Source organism: Oncorhynchus kisutch, linkage group LG17, assembly GCF_002021735.2.
Source record: "Oncorhynchus kisutch isolate 150728-3 linkage group LG17, Okis_V2, whole genome shotgun sequence".
Lineage (NCBI taxonomy): Eukaryota > Metazoa > Chordata > Actinopteri > Salmoniformes > Salmonidae > Oncorhynchus > Oncorhynchus kisutch.
Window position 1 is genome coordinate 22638578 of NC_034190.2, and position 20381 is coordinate 22658958.

Here is a 20381-nt window from a genome sequence, read left to right on the forward strand (position 1 = left end):
TGATTCCATGTGTTATTTCAGTGTTTTGATGTTGTCACTATTATTCTACAATGTAGAAAATAGTAAAAAAATTAAGAAAAACCCTTGAATGAGTAGGTGTGTCCAAACTTTTGACTGGTACTGTATGTGTTGTTGAGAGACGCACTTTCCATAGAGGGGTCATATTAGTGTGTAGCCCAAACTGTGCGGACGCACAGGCAATGCTACCAAATACTAATTGAGTGTATGTAAACTTCTGACCCACTGGGAATGTGATGAAAGAAATAAAAGCTTAAATAAATCACTCTCTGTACTATTATTCTGACATTTCACATTCTTAAAATAAAGTGGTGCTCCTAACTGACCAATAACAGGGAATTTTTACTAGGATTAAATGTCAGGAATTGTGAAAAACTGAGTTTAAATGTATTTGGCTAAAATGTATGTACATTTCCGACTACAACTGTACATAATAAAGTACAATACTTGATCAAACTACCTCTTTATCGAACTACTTAGTGGACTTTTTCAGTGCAATCATAAATAGTTGACTTTCAATGACATGAGGCACATTGGTTCACTTATATACAAATGTTTTAATGAGTAAGAAAATTATGGCGTCAAAACATGGAAACATTCTCCTGTTGTTGATATTGTTTTCTCGTTTTCTTACAAAAGTCCAGTAGCTCTTGATTCCCCGACTGCTCTTGAGGTCCACGTCGCTTTCTGCTCCAGAGCCATAGAGAGAGGCTAGCCATAGACAGTTTGGAAAACAACACTTCATGTTGGCACCACATTTTAAATAGAATTCTGACTAAAAGTACTGTAATAGTGAAAGGACTATCGGTGCCAAGATGGCTTCGACTATCTGTGTCTGCACTGCACCACTCGACCGCTCAGGTAGTCAATGAAATCCACTCCAGGTTGAAATTTCCCTTGCGCACAGATCTAAGATCAGCTTACCCTAAACACATCCTAACCTTAACCATTAGGGGAGAGGGGAATGCAAAACTGACCTAAGATCAGTATCTAGGGACAACGTTACCCTGTGAAGTTCAGTTACTACTGTGTCCAGCTAAGGAGGGACGATGCAGGTAATACTGTATGTACAGCCGTCTGTCTGTTGTTCTGTTTGTTGTTCTAAATGTTGTCTGTCTGCCATTCTGTCTGGTTTAGATGAAGTGGTCTGGAGTTACTGTTGTAAACAAAGTCTGTTGTTTGATATGTTCTACTACAGCAGGCAGTACTGTGTGCGTGTGTTACGTGTGTGTGTAGGTCCTCGTATGTTTGTATGTGCTTTATTTGTGCATGCACGTATGTGTGTGCAAGTCTATCCGTGTGTATGTAGATACATTTGTTTGTATAGTTTAAGTGTGTTTGCATGTGTGTGTGTTCATGTGTGTGTATGTGTAATGTTCAGTGTATGATGTTCAAGGCATCACAGTCCCTTGAGACAGCGATCTGGTCATCTCCGTGTGTACGAAGAAGGTTTTGAGCTCTCCCTTCCCCTTCACGTTGATGATGCCTCGACACGAACACATGTAGCCCAGCGTCGCTAGGATACGACTTGTCTCCTCAGTTACCTGGAAGCAGGGAAATCATACAGTTATGAATATAACTACTATTCCCTGAAGGAGGGAACGAGGTATAACATATTATGGGGAGTCAACAACCAGTCCTATTCCCAAGAGGAAAACTGAAATCACGGAAGCTCCGCCTTCCTAGCTATAATAACGGGGCTCGCATTTATTCCTTCAATTCAGTACCGCTCAGGCACTTGCGAAAAGGCACCGAGTGCCCCAGCTGAAACCGTGCCAGACAGAGCAGTGATGCCAGAACCGGACACTGGACGGAGCACTCTGCCAGTCTCTCTACATTATGTCCTGAAGGGACCGAGCACCACCATGAGGACTGGGATCATTTTTGTTGTTGTTGTCATGCTTGTTTTCAAATCCACCACTCTTGACAACCGTGTGTCTGAACGTGCGGAAGGAACTGTGTTTATTATGCCCACATCTGGACGATACCGCTCTCCCAATACCCCTGAACACCAAGGAACCTTGGGTTGAAACAATGGGCTTTCATGGTACCGCATTTCTCATACCAGGCCCACACCGGGTTTGGGGACTTCGGCAACCAGTAACTTTCCCCGACAGCCAGGATAGTACCGCGGGACAGACGCAGCACAAAAACAGCCATAGCACAGATTTTGTAGAGAAAAGCTCTGAATCCGACTCTACGCCTCCACGGTCTTATTCAGCTCATACAGCATACCGATATTATGATACCGCTGCAGCATTGTTACCACATTTAACGACCGATCCACCCTCTACTTCAGGGATCATCAACTAGATTCAGTCGCGGGCCTATCTTCTTGAGCTGATAGTCGGGGCGCCGAAACATAATAACGACGAATTAGTACACTGCAAATTGACCACAAGATGCCCAAACATATATAATATTTGATGAAAACATAACATTTTCAAACAATACTAACATTGTTTTACCATCACGTGTCTCTCTATTATGCGTAGGAACACTTTGGAACAGATTAAAAAAATTAAAATCGCTTGGAACAGATTTCTGGTGCTTTTACAGTCTTTTATGTCCAACAATTAAAAATAAATATGCAGTTGAAGTGGGAAGTTTACATACACTTAGATTGGAGTCTTTAAAACTTGTTTTTCAACAACTCCACAAATTTCTTGTTAACAAACTATAGTCTTGGCAAGTCAGTTAGGACATCTACTTTGTGCACGACACATGTAATTTTTCCAACAATTGTTTACAGACAGATTATTTCACTTATAATTCACTGTATCACAATTCCAGTGGGTCAGAAGTTTACATAAACTAAGTTGACTGTACCTTTAAACAGCTTGGAAAATTCCAGAAAATGATGTCATGGCTTTAGAAGCTTCTGATATGCTAAGTGACATCATTTGAGTCAATTGGAGGTGTACCTGTGGATGTATTTCAAGGCCTACCTTCAAACTCAGTGCATCTTTGCTTGGGAAAGTCAAAAGAAATCAGCCAATTTCCAAACACCTGAAGGTACCATGTTCATCTGTACAAACAATAGTACGCAAGTATAAACACCATGGGATCACGCAGCCATCATACCTCTCTATTTCCTAGAGATGAACGTACTTTGGTGCGAAAAGTGCAAATCAATCCCAGAACAACAGAAAAGGACCTTGTGAAGATGCTGGAGGAAACAGGTCCAAAAGTATCTATATCCACAGTAAAACAAGTCCTACATTGACATAACCTGAAAGGCCGCTCAGCAAGGAAGAAGCCACTGTTCCAAAACCGGCATAAAAAAGCCAGACTACGGTTTGCAACTGCACATGGGGACAAAGAATGTACTTTTTGGAGAAATGCTCACTGGTCTGATGAAACAAAAATAGAACTGTTTGCCTATAATGACCATCGTTATGTTTGGAGGATAAAGGGGGAGGCTTGCAAGCCGAAGAACACCATCCCAACCGTGAAGCACGGGGGTGGCAGCATCATGTTGTGGGGGTGCTTTGCTGCAGGAGGGACTGGTGCACTTCACAAAATAGATGGCATCATGAGAGGGGAAATTATGAGAGGGAAATATATTGAAGCAACATCTCATGACATCAGTCAGGAAGTTAAAGCTTGGTCGCAAATGGGTCTTCCAAATGGACAATGACCCTAAGTATACTTCCAAAGTTGTTGCAAAATGGCTTAAGGACAACAAAGTCAAGGTATTGGAGTGGTCATCACAAAGCCCTGACCTCAATCCTATAGAAAATTTGTGAGCAGAAACCTGATTCAGTTACACCAGCTCTTTCAGGAGGAATGGGACAAAATTCACCCAACTTATTGTGGAATCTTGTGGAAGGCTACCCAAAATGTTTGACCCAAGTTAAACAATGTAAGGGCAATGCTACCAAATACTAATTGAGTGTATGTAGACTTCTGACCCACTGGGAATGTGATGAAAGAAATAAAAGCTCTCTACTATTATTCTGACATTTCACATTCTTAAAATAAAGTGGTGATACTAACTGACCTAAGACAGGGAATTTTTACTTAAAAAATTGAGTTTAAATGTATTTGGCTAAGGTGTATGTAATCTTCTAACTTCAACTGTATATATGTATGTACTGTATGTATGTATATGTATATTGTGTATGTGTACTCTATTCAAAAAACGTAGGGGGCCGAATAAGACAACCCGTGGGTTGCCAGTTAGGAAACCCTTGTCTACATTCAAGAAATCACTATAACCTGGTAGCACCAGCCTGGCTGAATGAGTGGAATCCCAGATCACCTTTATCTCATCTGCAAAATCTTTAGACAGGAGTAACCAACGCTTCCCTTCCCCCAAACCTGGAGGAGCTGCTCTGCGGGGGAGAAGACACCCAGGTGATCTGCCGCCCTACGACACAGTTCCATCAAAGGCGCATTAACCACCAATGGTTCCCTCTCCCCCGCCAAATCCAAAGCTGAGGCTTAGGCTGCCCCGAACTGATGTCATCCGCTTCACACTCTGAAAACCCTGCAGAGCCAACCAGGGGTACATCATCCCCTGAACACTGCCACTGCCACAGAAACCAGAATGATACCTTACATGGGCTGTGATGACACGCCTGTCAACCCACCGCTGCTGCTGCTCTCTCCCAGCCTCAGACGACCCCGTCCCCGAGGTCACTTCACCGGAAGACCCTTCGCCAGCAGCCCCAATCTTTCTCACAAAGTCAACCCGACGCAAAATGGAAGTTGAACCCAGCCGGGGACAATGGTCACATGAGCGTGTTTCCACCCCAGGCAAACATTACAGCACTCATGAGTATCTTTCATTTTGATTGTGAAACCACATGCCCTTGGGCACGGTCGGAGATTCAAACTTGGCTGGTTAGCCATTTTTAACTTACTCTTACCACTGGCCATCTTACTCAAGCAAGGAAGCACAGTCTACACAAGTGGAGCGGAAAGTAGTGGGTTTTTAACAAACACAAAAAACAATACCAAGACCAAAAACTCATAATATCTAGAGGGACAAGTACTCTCTCCCCACCAACAGACACCTAAGTCGGAGCCGAATCTCGTAGCCTCGTGTGCTTGAAAAGTTTGTAAATTGCGTGACACGTTCTTCCTTCAAGCGAGATGAAGAGCGAAGAATAGAGGAAATGAATGTGCGCCCTGGTATTATAGCCAGGAAGGCGGGGCTTCTGAGGGTGGTCTCGACATTCATTAGCCCGTTGGGCGTAATTTCTTCAGGTGAATATGATTGGTCGTTGGCTCCCCATAGTGTGTTATATCAAGTGACTGAAAGGGACCACAAAGCAGCATGTCCAAAACATCACATGTAGGCAGGATATTCTATAGACGTACATATCTAACTCAAATTAATTTAATGGATCTCTGTGGTAAATTCATAGTAATAACTGGAGACTTAATCAGGAAAGGAGAATAGTCAAAGAGATAAGTTCATAGTGGCTTCGAGTATATTGTATAGTTCTGCATTATTATATATCTACATTTGCATAACATCTGCTCTGTACCTGTAAACCGTTCTCATTAACCTTGATCTATTTCTGCAGCGACCCCTAGTGGTATAACATAAAACTGCACGGAGCTATTATTACTGTAGCAGTGTTTCCCCAAGGGTGCACATTTTGGGTTTTGTCCTAGAACTACACTGCTGATTCAAATAATCAAAGCTTAATGATGAGTTGATTATTTGAGTCAGGTGTGTAGTGCTAGGGAGAAAAGAAACAAGATAGAGTTTGGGAAACTGCTGTAGCATTACTATTCGTATAACTGTATTAATTGAGTACCTGTATTTTTCCCAGTACCCCAGTACTCTCCATCCTGCTGGCCACATTAACACTGTTACCCCAGATATCATACTGAGGCTTTTGAGCTCCGATCACCCCCGCAATCACCGGACCATGGTTTATCCCTGACACAACCAGGAAGAAGGGTTAGAGGTCACATGTAAGACAGAGTCGGACTGTACCAATTACACTATACCTCGCTCTCTCTCTCTCTCTCTCTCTCTCTCTCATACACACACACACTCTCTCTCTCCCTTACCGACTCGTAGCCTGAAGTCATTGAAAGAGTGTTTGTTGATAACGTCTAGTTTCCCGACCAGAGCGAAGGCAAACTCCATCATTGTGCCGATGTGCATGTACTGACGGTCATGTTCCTGAGAGGGAGAGAGAGTAGAAGATTGAGTGAGGGAGAAAGAAAAAATGGAAAGGAACAGAGAGAGGAAAGAGAGACGAGGAAGACAGAAAAGGGCAAGAAAGTGGAGGGGGGTAGAGGAATGGAGAGAGAGGGAGAATCATTCAGTTTAGCACCATCACACAACTTTAAACCTGTAATTGGAGGTGAGTTGATGCTGTAGCTGAGTTTGATCATTTCTGTGGGTTTAAAATACAGTATATGTCATCCAGTTCCCACCGTGTGTGTATATGTGTGTTTGTGAAGTAATCAATTAATTACATTTTTTTTTGTGTGTCAAATCTACAGTTGGCAACCCATCCCTAATTGGATTAATTGACACATAAACAAACATTACAATAATTAACTGATCATTTTCTTCTGGTGTTCTCTGCAGTGTGTGTGTGTGTGTGTGTGTGTGTGTGTGTGTGTGTGTGTGTGTGTGTGTGTGTGTGTGTGTGTGTGTGTGTGTGTGTGTGTGTGTGTGTGTGTGTGTGTGTGTGTAAAAGATGTACCTGTGTGTATTCAGGTCCAGGTGTTGCGTTGAGACCAGTAGCAGCCATATAAGTGCTGCCAATAGTCTTTATCTTCTCCACCCCGCTGAACTTAGGCTTGGACAGCAGCTGTCATACACAGAGAGAGGGAGAGAGAGAGAGAGAGAGAGAGAGAGAGAAAAAGAGAGAGAGAGAGAGGGTAGAATTTAGCCTTGGACAGCAGCTGTCACACAGAGAGAAAGAGGGAGAGAGAGGGTAGAATTTAGCCTTGGACAGCAGCTGTCACACACACAGAGAGAGAGAGAGAGAGAGAGAGGGTAGAATTTAGCCTTGGACAGCAGCTGTCACACAGAGATAGAGAGAGGATGGAAATTAGCCTTGGACAGCAGCTGTCACACACACAGGGGGAGGGAGAGGGTAGACAATTAGCAAGAATACTGTAACGAGGATGTTACAGACAGTTCGGTTTCAGATTTGTTCCTGTTATCAGTGAAGATGCTCTCTATTGTCTAACATCCGGTTATGATCAGTAGTAACATGTAATATTACTGTGACACATTCTACAACAGCCCAACACACAGATGTGATTAGTAGCCAATAAGGACAGAGTAACTCACCTCGTCAAAGTCAGCGATGATCTCGTTGAGGAGTCTGAGACATTCCAGGCCCTCCTTGTTGACATCTGACTCTGTGTAGAACTCCTTAAAGTCTGGGATGGAGGCGAACATCACACACACCGACTCATACGACTGGTGGTACAGATCCTGGAGAAACAAGCACACAGACAGAGGTCAGTGGAATGGATCTATGCTACTGGTTCCATATAGGGTTAGAATGTGTGGTTCTAAAGTTAGTTCTAGAATGCATTTACTTTGTGTCTTCTTTGAAGAATTTTAGAATGGGAATGTGCTTCGATCTATGATTCTGAGTTCTCAAGGTTCTGATGTCCTGTGAATGGTTGCTGCCTCACCTCGTTCTTCCAGTTACGTCCCAGGAAGTGTTCTGCAACATGGGCCGGTAGAACGTTCTCTAGTAGAACCCTGTTCAGGTTCTCCATGGTCTCAATCTCCTCACACTCTCTCTTGAACTTGTCCCTCCACAGGAAGTCCAACCTACAGTAATATTCATTCTGTTAACAGGAGGACACAGAGACGGTAAAGATACGGTGGTCATAAAGTATTTATAAATCATTTTACTTTACTCTCTGAAATGACTACGCTTTCATTTGCTGAACAGATCAAGTTAATTCAAATGAGACTGGACTTGACTCAGTGCTGACTAGACTTCTGAAACAATGAAAGAATTGAAAACGGAACACAAGGGTCAATGTGCTGCTAGGTCAAACACATCGTTCTCAAAGTGTTTTTTAAAACGTTTACTGTCCACTTGGAGAGTCACTGCTTCAAGCTACACCTGTAATCTATAACCGTTCCTCTCACACATTCTCCTAACTTTAACGACATGGAAAAAATGTGGGGCATTTTCCTCCCCCATAGACCTACAATACTTCTACTGTCAACTAATCATCCCCCTTCCATCCAAAATTGAGATAATCTGATGGCAGAATAAGAGACTCTGTCCCGAATGGGACCCTTTTCTCTATATAGCGCACTACTTTTGACAAGGGCCCTGGTCAAAACTACTGCACTTTTATAGGGATTAGAGTGCCGTTTGGGACATAGAACTATCTCACCAACTGGCCCTTGAGCATGATTTGTATTGATGGAAAATGAGCGCTCTGGTAAAAAGACAACGAAGCAGAGGATAGCAGCTTCACTCCAGGAAACGCTGAGCACCAAGCCTGATTAGCATAAAGTATAGGTGTTGGTTTCTCATTGGTTATTTGTGAGATGGTGGTCAAAAAACCCCGGTGTGTGTGTGTGGGTGTATGTGTGTATGTTTGTGTCTGTGCCCTGTATTAGAGCTTATGGGTACCTGTGGGCCGACGTTTATATACGTGTGTGTGTGTGTGTGTACTAGTTAGGTCATCCTTGCGAAGAGTTGAGAAAGCCTAGTAACTAGGTCAGGCAGGAACAGTGGTATTATGAGAGGCTGTTTAGAAGGCAACTACTGATGATGCTTAATTAATGAATCATTAATCTGTTTAATTCATCATTACCTCAGGCTTAGAGCCAGATGCTGCAAGGGAGAGACTATTTAACACCCCCAGAAAATATTTTAAATAAACAAAGGTTTACAATTGTAAAATCGTTTAAAATACAGCTAACCAAATACTGCAATTAAATTAAACATGTACTTCATCCCCAAAACACAGCCCCTACCCTACTGGTGACTATAACCCAGTTTGACAACAGGGGGAACTGCATGGGCTGGCTATGGTCCACTGGGAATGGTATATCTGGGTACACAAAACTGTCTCTGAAAACCTCTGATGGATGGTACTCCAGAGCAGTGGCTTTGGCAAACATATGATGATGGCAGGGCCAGATTTAGGCACTCAAATCATCATTTCATTATCATAAAAGCATAGCCTATCCTATACCCTAGACAGCAAATTCTCCAATGTTAAATCATCACTGACATCAGGCCTTAAAGTTACATTATGCTGGCTTGTAAAGTGATATGTTATTCCTATTGAAATACAGACAGAGTTAGCACATCCAACATCTTTATTCATCTGCAGCCTGTTTCCAAAATAACTGTCAGGGTAAGGAATATTAAGAAAGGAGACGGCCTAAACCACTTCAACTGTAACAGCCACTTCAGTAACGGATGCAATACATCTAACTAACTGATTGAATTAGTTGAGAAAACTCTATGTTATTTGTCTTTCTGTAGCATAAGATTAAGAAATCAATCAATGTACATGTAAAAACACAGATACTAATTCAAAACCAAATTCGAGCTGCAGTAGAGCACGCTGTGAAATTAGATGGGCGAAGTTTTGATGGGAACATTTTACTCTCCACTCAACACTGGTTATTAACACTAACACTAGGGTTCTTTTACACCTGAGGGTTCATTTAACTCCTGAATCAACACTAGAAATGTTACACTGAAAAATCAATACACGGTAACACTGGCCAATTTGCTGTGTACTTTAATCGATCGCACACAACAAACCATCGAATAAGTGATTTCTCATTACAGATAAAAGGTATTGTAGGCCTACGTTAATCCACGTGTCTTGCTCTTAAAATGCGACTCACATAGACCTACACATAATAAACCATAGGTCTATAATTAATAGACTGAGACTAGAACATAATGTCCTGATATAACAGTAATAATCACAATAGGCAGCCATAGACTACAGCGCCTTCAGAAAGGTTTCATACCCCTTGACTTTTTCCACATTTTGTTGTGTTACAGCCTAAATTCAAAATGGATTCAATTGCTTTTTTCCCTCACCCATTTACACACAATATCTCATAATGACAAAGTGAAAATGTGTTTTTAGAAATGTTTGCAATTTATGTTAGAATTACCTTTGGCAGCATTTACAGCTGAGTCTTTCTGGGTAAGTCTCAAAGAGCTCTGCACACCTGGATTGTACAATATTTGAAAATGTTTCTTTAAAAAGATCTTCAAGCTCTGTCAAGTTGGTTGTTGATCATGGATAGACAGACATTTTCAAGCCTTGCCATAGATTATGAAGCTGATTTAAGTCAAAACTGTAGGCCCTTCACGAACATTCAATGTCGTCTTGGTAATCAACTCCAGTGTATATTTGGCCTTGTGTTTTAGGTTGTTGTCCTGCTGAAAGGTGAGTTTGTCTCCCAGTGTCTGTTGGAAAGCAGACTGAAACAGGTTTTCCTATAACACTTAGCTCTATTCTGTTTCTTTTTATCATAAAAAAACTACTACTCGGTGATGTGTTGAGTTTTGCCCCAAACACAAATCTTTCCATTCAGGACATAAATGTAATTTCTTTTGCCACATTTTTTGCAGTTTTAGCATTAATTTAGTATTGTGGAGTAAGTACAATGTTGTTGATCCATCCTCAGTGTTCTCCTGTCACAGCCAGTAAGTTCTGTAACTGTTTTAAAGTCACCATTGGCCAGTTGGTGAAATCCCTGAACGGTTTCCCTCCTCTCCGGCAAGTGAGTGTCTTTGTAGTGACAAATACTTGTATGTGTGGGGTACAGAGATGAGGTAGTCATTCAGAAATCATTTTAAACACTATTATTGCACTCAGAGTGCTGTCCATGCAACTTATTATGTGACTTGTTAAGCACATTTTTACTCCTGAACGTATTTATGCTTGCCATTACAAAGTTTAATACTTACATTCTTAATTGATTAGTACAAATTTCGAAAAACATAATTACACTTTGACATTATTGGGGATTGTGTGTTGTGTGTAGGACAATGACACGAAATCGCATTTTAATCCATTTTAAATTCCGGCTGTAAAAGACAACAAAATGTGAAAAAAGTTGAGATCACTGAGCCAAAATGCAAGCCGAGTGCAATTCTCTGCTGGGCGCTGGAGATCAAGTGTGCCTACAATGTATTTTAAATGACCAAGAGCCTATAGGGCCTAACTATAATGCATGGGCAGAGAAGCACAGGGCAATGATCTATTTCCAATTCAATTAAATTCCCCAAAATAATAGGCTATTTACATTGACTGTAAATAAATATTGTTTCATGCATTTGCCCATTTTCTCTTATTATAAATAACATAGAGTCCCTTATATTTCAAAACTTGAGTCTCAAGCTGGGCTATATGATAACACTGGTCAGAGGTCAGTTGTTGTATCTAGGTAATATGATAACACTGGTCAGAGGTCAGTTGTTGTAGCTAAGCTATATGATAATACTGGTCAGAGGTCAGTTGTTGTAGCCTACTACTTGCGAGGCACATCGGCGCTCCCGAGTGGCGCAGCGGTCTAAGGCGCTGCATCTCAGTGCAAGAAGTGTCACTACAGTCCCTGGTTCGAATCCAGGCTGTATCACATCCGGCCGTGATTGGGAGTCCCATAGGGCGGCGCACAATTGGGCCAACATCGTCCAGGTTTGGCCGGGGTAGGCCGTTATTGTAAATAAGAATTTGTTCTGAACTGACTTGCCTAGTTAAATAAATAAATAAAATAAAAATGTTGCTGAAGTAACTGTTTGTTTTATTCCACTGGAGTGGAGGATGGGACAGAGTGCGAGTTGAAGTGGGGAGGCGTGTTCCCTGGTTTCTAACAGTGTGGAATTAAAACAGTGTTGTAGTGCTGAACGTTGTCTCTGAATGTCCTGAAACTCTCTTTAAGGCCCCCGATTAGATCAAAGCAATCAATCACTGATATCAAATAACTCGGCAAATGCGAGAACATCCTCTCTATACACAGTCTCTAGAAATGTTTTTACTGTGAGATTTGTTTGGCCATTTGACTTGTTTTTGCCAAGTTGGCTAGTGAGTCTTAGCTAGCTAGCTAACGGTGTGTAGCCCACACAATGTACCCTAGACTACACAGGTGGAGCTACTGTTTACTGCACATGGTATCACTGCAAAGTGACACGTGCCAGAACCCGCCCATTCTTCTGAAATTGATACGCTGATTGTTTCGTCCCCCCCCCCCCCCCCCCCCCCTGGTAAACAATCACAAGCATAATAAAAATGCCTTACATAGGCCTAAATGAAATAGATTTTATTTAAACATGTCCTTGAGTATCCTGAAAAGCATCTGCTAAATAAAATGTATTATTCTTATCAATATACAGTGAGCTCCAAAAGTATTGGGACAGTGACATTTCTTTGTTTGTTTTGGCTGTGTGCTCCAGAAATGTGAAATGATACAATGACTATGAGGTTAGTGCAGTTAGTCAGTTGTCATTTGAGGGTATTTTACTCCATATCGGGTGAACCGTTTAGAAATTACAACTCTTTTTGTACATAGTCCCCCATTTTAAGGGACAAAAGGTATTGGCACAAATTCACTTATACAGTACAGTGCCTTGCAAAAGTATTTATCCGCCTTGGTGTTTTTCCTATTTTGTTGCATTACAACCTGTAATTGAAATTAATTTGTATATGTATTTCATGTAATGGACAAACACAAAATAGTCAGAATTGGTGAAATTAAATGAAAAAAATAACTTGTTTCAAAAAATTCAAACAAATACAAATCTGAAAAGTGGTGCGTGTAAATGTATTCACCTAAATAAGACCTGGTGCAACCAATTACCTTCAGAAGTCACAGAATTAGTTAAATAAAGTCCACCTGTGTGCAATCTAAGTGTCACATGATCTCAGTATATATACACCTGTTCTGAAAGGTTCCAGAGTCTGAAACACCACTAAGCAAGCGGCACCATGAAGACCAAGGAGCTCTCCAAACAGGTCAGGGACAAAGTTGTGGAGAAATACAGATCAGAGTTGGGTTATAAAAAAATATCAGAAACTTTGAACATCCCACGGGAGAAATTAAATCCATTATTAAAAAATGGATAGAATATGGCACCACAACAAACCTGCCAAGAGAGGCCCGCCCACCAAAACTCACGGACAAGGCAAGGAGGGCATTAAATCAGAGAGGCAAGAAAGAGACCAAAGATAACCCTGAAGGAGCTGCAAACCCGTTTGGTGTTCACCTAAAGGCATGTGGGAGACTCCACAAACATATGGAAGAAGGTACTCTGGTAAGATGAGACTAAAATTGAGCTTTTTGGCCATCAAAGAAAACACTATGTCTAGCGCAAACCAAATACCTCTCAACTTGAAGGAGCTGGAGCAGTTTTGCCTTGAAGAATGGGCAAAAATCCCAGTGGCTAGATAGATGTGCCAAGCGTATAGAGACATACCCCAAGAGGGGGGGGGGGGGGGGGGGTGAATAGTTATGCACACTCAGGTTGTCTTTTTTAAACATTTTTTTACTTATTTCTTGTTTGTTTCACAAAAAAAAATATTTTGCACCTTCAAAGTGGTAGGCATGTTGTGTAAATCAAATGATACAAACACCTCCCAAAAATATATTTAAATTCCAAATTGTAAAGCAACAAAATAGGAAAAATGCCATGGGGTGTGAGAACCTTTGCAAGCCACTGTGTTCATACGCTTAGCATTTGGTCCCATGTTCCAATTACGCCATGACTACATCAAGCTTGTGACTCTACAAACTTGTTGGATGAATTTACTGTTTGTTTAGTTTGTGTTTTAGATGATTTTGTGCTCAATATAAACTAATGGTAAATAATGTACTGTGTCATATTGAAGTCACTTTTACTGTAAATAAGAGTATAATAAGTTTCTAAACACTTCAACATGGATGATTACGGATAATCCTGAATGAAGCGTGAATAATGATCAGTGAGAAAATTACTGAGGCATAAATATCATATCCCCCAAGAATGCTAACCTCCCCTGTTATTGTAATGGTGAGAGGTTAGCATATCTTGGGGGTAGAATATTCGTGCCTCTCTAACTTAGGTAAAAAGACAAATAATGTCCCGTTTGGAACACTGACACATAGAGCAAACAATCAGATTGGTTGGGCCTGGCTCCAAAGTTGGTGGGATTGTGCCCACCCAGACCCACCCATGCCTACCCAGACCCACCCATGCCCACCCAGACCCACCCATGCCTACCCAGACCCACCCATGCCTAAGCCCCTGCCTCAGTGAAGAGACAGTACAACACCCTCCATCTTGCTGTCTCTCTCTGTCTTCCATCTGTGTGAATTACTGAGTTCTATTTTGAACTGATACCATTGAAGCAGGCAGAAGTCAGAAGTTACACAGTCAGTACATAGCTATCACATAGATACTACATAGTTAATACATATGTAGTACATGGTCCATAGCTACTGGTGATTCTCTGATCCACCTCTACACAGACGTCCCCATTCTGTATACTTCTGGCCCTTCTTTGGACACTGTGTTAACAAACCTCCAGACGAGCTTCAATGCCATACAACTCTCCTTCCGTGGCCATCAACTGCTCTTAAATGCAAGTAAAACTAAATGTATGCTCTTCAACCGATTGCTGCCCGCACCTGCCTGCCTGTCCAACATCACTACTCTGGACGGTTCTGACTGTGTGCACAACTACAAATACCTAGGTGTCTGGTTAGACTGTAAACTCTCCTTCCAGACACATATTAAGCACCTCCAATCCAAAACTAAATCTAGAATCGGCTTCCTATTTCGCAACAAAGCATCCTTCACTCATGCTGCCAAACATACCCTCGTAAAACTGACTATCCTACCGGTGCTTGACTTCGGCGATGTCATTTACAAAATAGCCTCCAACACTGTACTCAGCAAATTGGACACAGTCTATCAGAGTGCCATCCGTTTTGTCACCAAAGCCCCATACACTACCCACCACTGTGACCTGTATGCTCTCGTTGGCTGGCCCTCGCTTTATATTCGTAGCCAAACCCACTGGCTCCAGATCATCTGTAAGTCTTTGCTAGGTAAAGCCCCTCCTTATCTCAGCTCACTGGTCACCATAGCAGCACCCACTCATAGCGCGCGCTCCAGAAGGTATATCTCACTGGTCACCCCCAAAGCCAATTCCTCTTTTGGCCGCCTTTCCTTCCAGTTCTCTGCTGCCAATGACTGGAACGAATTGCAAAAATCACTGAAGCTGGAGACTTTAAGCACCAGCTGTCAGAGCAGTTCACAGATCACTGCACCTGTACATAGCCCATCTGTAAATAGCCCATCTGTAAATAGCCCATCCAACTACTTCATCCCCATACGTTTTTTTTTCTCCTTTGCATTCCAGTATCTCTACTTGCACAATCATCTTCTGCACATCTATCACTCCCGTGTTTAATTAATAATGGTAATTATTTCACTATGGCCTATTTATTGCCCGACCTCCCTTAACTTACCTCATATAGACTTTTCTATTGTGTTATTGACTGTATGTTTGTTTATCCCATGTGTAACTCTGTGTTGTTGTTTGTGTCGCACTGCTTTGCTTTATCATGTCCAGGTCACAGTTGTAAATGAGAACTTGTTCTCAACTGGCCTACCTGGTTAAATAAAGGTGAAATCAAATGTTAAAAAAATAGCTATAACAGGTATAACAGGTACTGTACCTGTCGTGCTAACACCAGTAGAGTGATGAAGAAGATGAAGAGAGAAACAGAACCCATCGTCTTCAGGTCCTTTAGAATGCCTGGCCTGAGGAGAGAGGGATGAGAGAGAAAAAGAGTGAGGAAAGAATAAAAACAAAACAATTAAAGTCTTTCACCACCATGAAGTGCAACTTACAATCAATGTAATAACTTGATCGATCTCAGGAGTGAATCCTTTCTCTCTCTCTCTCTCTCTCTCTCTCTCTCTCTCTCTCTCTCTCTCTCTCTCTCTCTCTCTCTCTCTCTCTCTCTCTCTCTCTCTCTCTCTCTCTCTCTCTCTCTCTCTCTCTCTCTCTCTCTCTCTCTCTCTCTCTCTCTCTCTCTCTTCTCTCTCTCTCTCTCTCTCTCTCTCTCTCTGCTCTCTCTCTCTCTCTTTCTTCTCTCTCTCTCTCTCTCTCTCTGCTCTCTCTCTCTCTCTCTCTGCTCTCTCTCTCTGCTCTCTCTCTCTGCTCTCTCTCTCTGCTCTCTCTCTCTGCTCTCTCTCTCTCTCTCTCTCTCTCTCTCTCTCTGCTCTCTCTCTCTGCTCTCTCTCTGCTCTCTCTCTCTCTCTCTCTCTCTCTCTCATTCATATCAGCAAAATAAATTCCACTCTATGAAGACAAAAACCCAATATCATAGAACCTGTCAGTCATGATCCGAACAACAATTACCCCGGCAACCGAGTTCTATTCCATAGTGACAACTTTTGATTGACAGTTGAAAGGAATATCGCTTTGACAGACATTCCCTAATGACTTTGTCTGTGGCTCTGAATCCTGGCCTATTATTGCACAAATCACAGTAAGGGAAGAAACAGTGTTAACAGTGTGTGTGTGTGTGGGTGGGTGGGTGGGTGGGTGGGTGGGTGGGTTGGTTGGTTTCTGTGTGCTTGTGTGTGAATGTGTGTGTGCCTCAACCCTACACACACATGCACAGTCATTCCCTGAAGGCTGTATGTCTATGGCTTCTACCCTATATATTACATCAGGGCCGAAGGAAAGGAGCATTGTGTTAATAACAGGGTTTTCATAAAAGGAAAGCTGTCTCTCTAGCCTGTTCAGTGTGTGTGCATGTGTTTGTGTGTGTACCTGTCCAGTGTCTGTGTGCTATAGAGTGCAGTACTGTATCCGTCCAGCAGGTGTGCATGTGTCTGGAGGATGATGATGTTGTAGGTCACCACGGCAACTAGCATGACAACCATCTTCAGCTCGTAGTTGATCCTCAGGAACACAGAACATGACACCAGACCCAGGATACAACAGTAGATAAAATACTACAGTGAGAGATACAGAGGGGTGGAGAGAGAGAGAAAAGGGGGAGAGGGGAGAAAGAAAGAGAGAGAGAGGAGGCAGGAGAGGGTGGATGGGAGAGAGAAGATAGGGAGAAAGAGGAGGGGAAAGAAGGGATGAGAAGTCAATCAAATATTTTATATCCAATCTTTTGAGATGATATACAGTGCCTTCAGAAAGTATTCCCACCCATTTAGATTTTGGATTTTGATTTTGGATTTAGATTTTGTCACTGGCCCTACACACAATACCCCATAATGTCAATGTGGAATTATGATTTTAGAAATTCTTACAAATGAATTAATAATGAAAAGCTGAAATGTCTTGAGTCAATAAATATTCAACCTCTTTCTTATGGTAAGCCTAAATAAGTTCAGGAGTACAAATGTGTTCAATAAATCACATAATAAGTTGCATTCATTCACTCCGTGTGCAATACTAGTGTTTAACATGATTTTTGAATGACTACCTCATCTCTGTACCCCACACAATAATCTGTAAGTTCCCTCAGTCGAGTAGTGAATTTCAAACACAGATTCAACCACAAAGACCAGGGAGGTTTTCCAATGCTTTGCAAAGAAGGGCACCTACTGGTAGATGGGTAAAATAAAAAGCAGACATTGAATATCCCTTATAGCATAGTGAAGTTATTAATTAATGGTGACTTTAAAACAGTTACAGAGTTTAATGGCTGTGATAGGAGAAAGCTGAGGATGGATCAACAACATTGTAGTTACTCCACAATACTAACCTAAATTACAGAGTGAAAAGAAGGAAGCCTCTACAGAATACAAATATTCCAAAACATGCACAAGGCACTAATGTAAAATTGCAAAAAATGTGACTAAGAAATGTACTTTATGCCCTGAATACAAAGCATCATGTTTGGGGCAAATCCAACAGAACACATCACTGAGTACCACTCTTCATATTTTCAAGCATGGTGGTGGCTGCATCATGTTATGGGTATGCTTGTCATCGGCAAGGACCAGGGAGTTAATATAAATGGAATGGAGCTAAGCACAGGCAAAATCCTAGAGGAAAACCTTGTTCAGTCTGCTTTCCAACAGACACTGAGAGACAAATTCACCTTTCAGCAGGATAATAACCTAAAAGAAGGCCAAATATACACTGGAGTATATTACCAAGCCAACATTGAATATTCATGAGTGGCCTAGTTACAATTTTGACTTAAATCCGCTTGAAAATCTATGGCAAGACTTGAAAATGGCTGTCTCGCAATTATCAACAACCAACTTGACAGAGCTTGAAGAACTTTCAAAATAATAACGTGTAATTATTGTACAATCCAGGTGTGCAAAGCTCTTAGAGACTTACTCAGAAAGACGCACAGCTGTAATCGCTGCCAAAGATAATTCAAACATGTATTGACTCAGGGGTGTGGATACTTATGTAAATGAGATATTTCTGTATTTCATTTTAAATAAATGTGAACTTTGTCATTATAGGTTATTTGTTGGAGATAGGTGAGAAAAAACATGTATATCTAATCCATTTTGAATTCAGGCTGTAACACAACAAAATGTGAAATAAATCAAGGGATATGAAATCTTTCTGAAGGCTCTGTAGACAGATGGAGAGAGTCAAACAATAGACTAGACTCTACTTTATGAGTCTACATTAGCAAGCCATAACAACAGTTCCTCCCAAAAATGTCCAGTCAACATTTCCCCCCCCAAAACTATAATGGATATCATATATCCTATAAAAAAATGGAATATGGCTCTTTATGGGCTGAGTGTCACTTCACTGAGGGAGTATTATGGTCCATTAAGGGAGAGCTGGACCAACACAGAGCAATGGATCAGAACAAGTTACTGAACTAGAGGAAGGAGGGTAGGGAGCGAAGGAAGGAAGGAAGGAAGGAAGGAAGGAAGGAAGGAAGGAAGGAAGGAAGGAAGGAAGGAAGGAAGGAAGGAAGGAAGGAAGGAAGGAAGGAAGGAAGGAAGGAAAGAAAGAAAGAAAGAAAGAAAGGAAGGAAGGAAGGAAGGAAGGAAGGAAGGAAGGAAGGAAGGAAGGAAGGAAGGAAGGAAGGAAGGAAGGAAGGAAGGAAGGAAGGAAGGAAGGAAGGAAGGAAAGAAAGAAAGAAAGAAAGAAGGGAAGGAAGGAAGGAAGGAAGGAAGGAAGGAAGGAAGGAAGGAAGGAAGGAAGGAAGGAAGGAAGGAAGGAAGGAAGGAAGGAAGGAAGGAAGGAAGGAAGGAAGGAATCAGCAATAAAGAGCGAAGTATATAGTATAACTGAATTATGTAGAGAGCAGTGAATCAGGACTAGCTATTACTGGCTGAAGAGGGTAAACACCATTCATTTAGAAGATATGAGAAATGGGTCCGGGCTATTAGCAAAGAGAGGTGTCTCTTTTAGCGAAGAGAAGTGTCTCTATTAGCAAGAGAAGTGAAAAAAAGAGAGAAAAAATAAAGGAATAATACTGATGCAGAAAATAGAGGGAATTGGCTCCCAGTCAAGACTAATGGTGAAGGGAGATGTGTGAATGAAAGCCTGAACTAGAAGTATGGGCCACATTAAATCAGATTGCGGGCTGTGAATGGCCACAGGGGCATATGCATCAGTGGTGAAAAGTAGATAACCACAATTATTCAAAAGAAATGGGTCCAGTGTATAAAGAAAAACTATTTATAAAATAGGGGAATGAGATTGAGGTGTTGGACACTATGGAGGAGGGTCATGATGTGTAAGATATTATTGTTAACTATTAGATAAAGTTGTACACAGAAGGTAGAAAATTAAAATGAAAACTGTGTATGAAAATGGACTGGATCTGTTCATTAATTTTTTTCAGTTCACATGAGTTCCATGAGGTGTAAAACATCAGTAATGAGCTTGTCAAGCCCTATTCAGCAAGGCTCTTCTCTAGTGCTGATAAACACTAAATCAATACAAAATCTCAGGAGGACAGAGTTTTTGTTTCCTACAGACAGAGATGATCTTGCCACAGACGTAGCTAGGAGTGAGTGATTATGTAGGCTGTGTGTGAAGTGTGTGAAGCAAGGCGGGAAGACTAGGGCTGTCGCACAAGTAATTCAAATGCAATTGAGGGAAAAACAGTTGCGACACCACACCAGATGCGAGCCAGTTTCCCATGAACTTGAACTACTTTTGACTATTAAGATGAAGGAGAGGAAACACGGAGAGGAAGCCACTTTATACTATTGAGATACTATCCAAGTCAAAAACAAGGCCACTTCTAGAGGCCTCTCAGTGTCACCACGACACATTGACAGCAGTTGTAAGCCTGCTGTGAAAACACACCGAGTAGATCAACAATCTATAGTCTACACAGTCACACACAAACACAAACGGATTGATTGTGATTGATGTAACGCAACGTTTATGATAGACAATGTAAACAAACAATA

At 41.6% G+C, this 20381-nt stretch overlaps 1 protein-coding gene across 3 annotated transcripts in view; it reads right to left on the bottom strand.

Moving 5' to 3' along the window:
• Positions 1–368: 368 nt before the first annotated feature.
• The window catches only part of adcy2b (adenylate cyclase 2b (brain)), an 83046-nt gene continuing 63033 nt past the window's right edge, over positions 369–20381 (bottom strand). For 2 of the 3 annotated variants that reach the window (XM_031793343.1, XM_031793345.1), the window contains exons 18-25: positions 16786–16970; positions 15680–15764; positions 7648–7806; positions 7295–7441; positions 6699–6806; positions 6052–6166; positions 5793–5917; positions 369–1562 (exon numbers count right to left, since the gene is read on the bottom strand). In XM_031793343.1, coding sequence (XP_031649203.1) covers positions 1410–1562; positions 5793–5917; positions 6052–6166; positions 6699–6806; positions 7295–7441; positions 7648–7806; positions 15680–15764; positions 16786–16970 — 1077 coding nt within the window. In that variant the 3' untranslated portion in view covers positions 369–1409. Of the gene's footprint in view, positions 1563–5792; positions 5918–6051; positions 6167–6698; positions 6807–6962; positions 7067–7294; positions 7442–7647; positions 7807–15679; positions 15765–16785; positions 16971–20381 lie in introns of those variants that run through there. The other variant, XM_031793346.1, reaches the window with a different exon arrangement.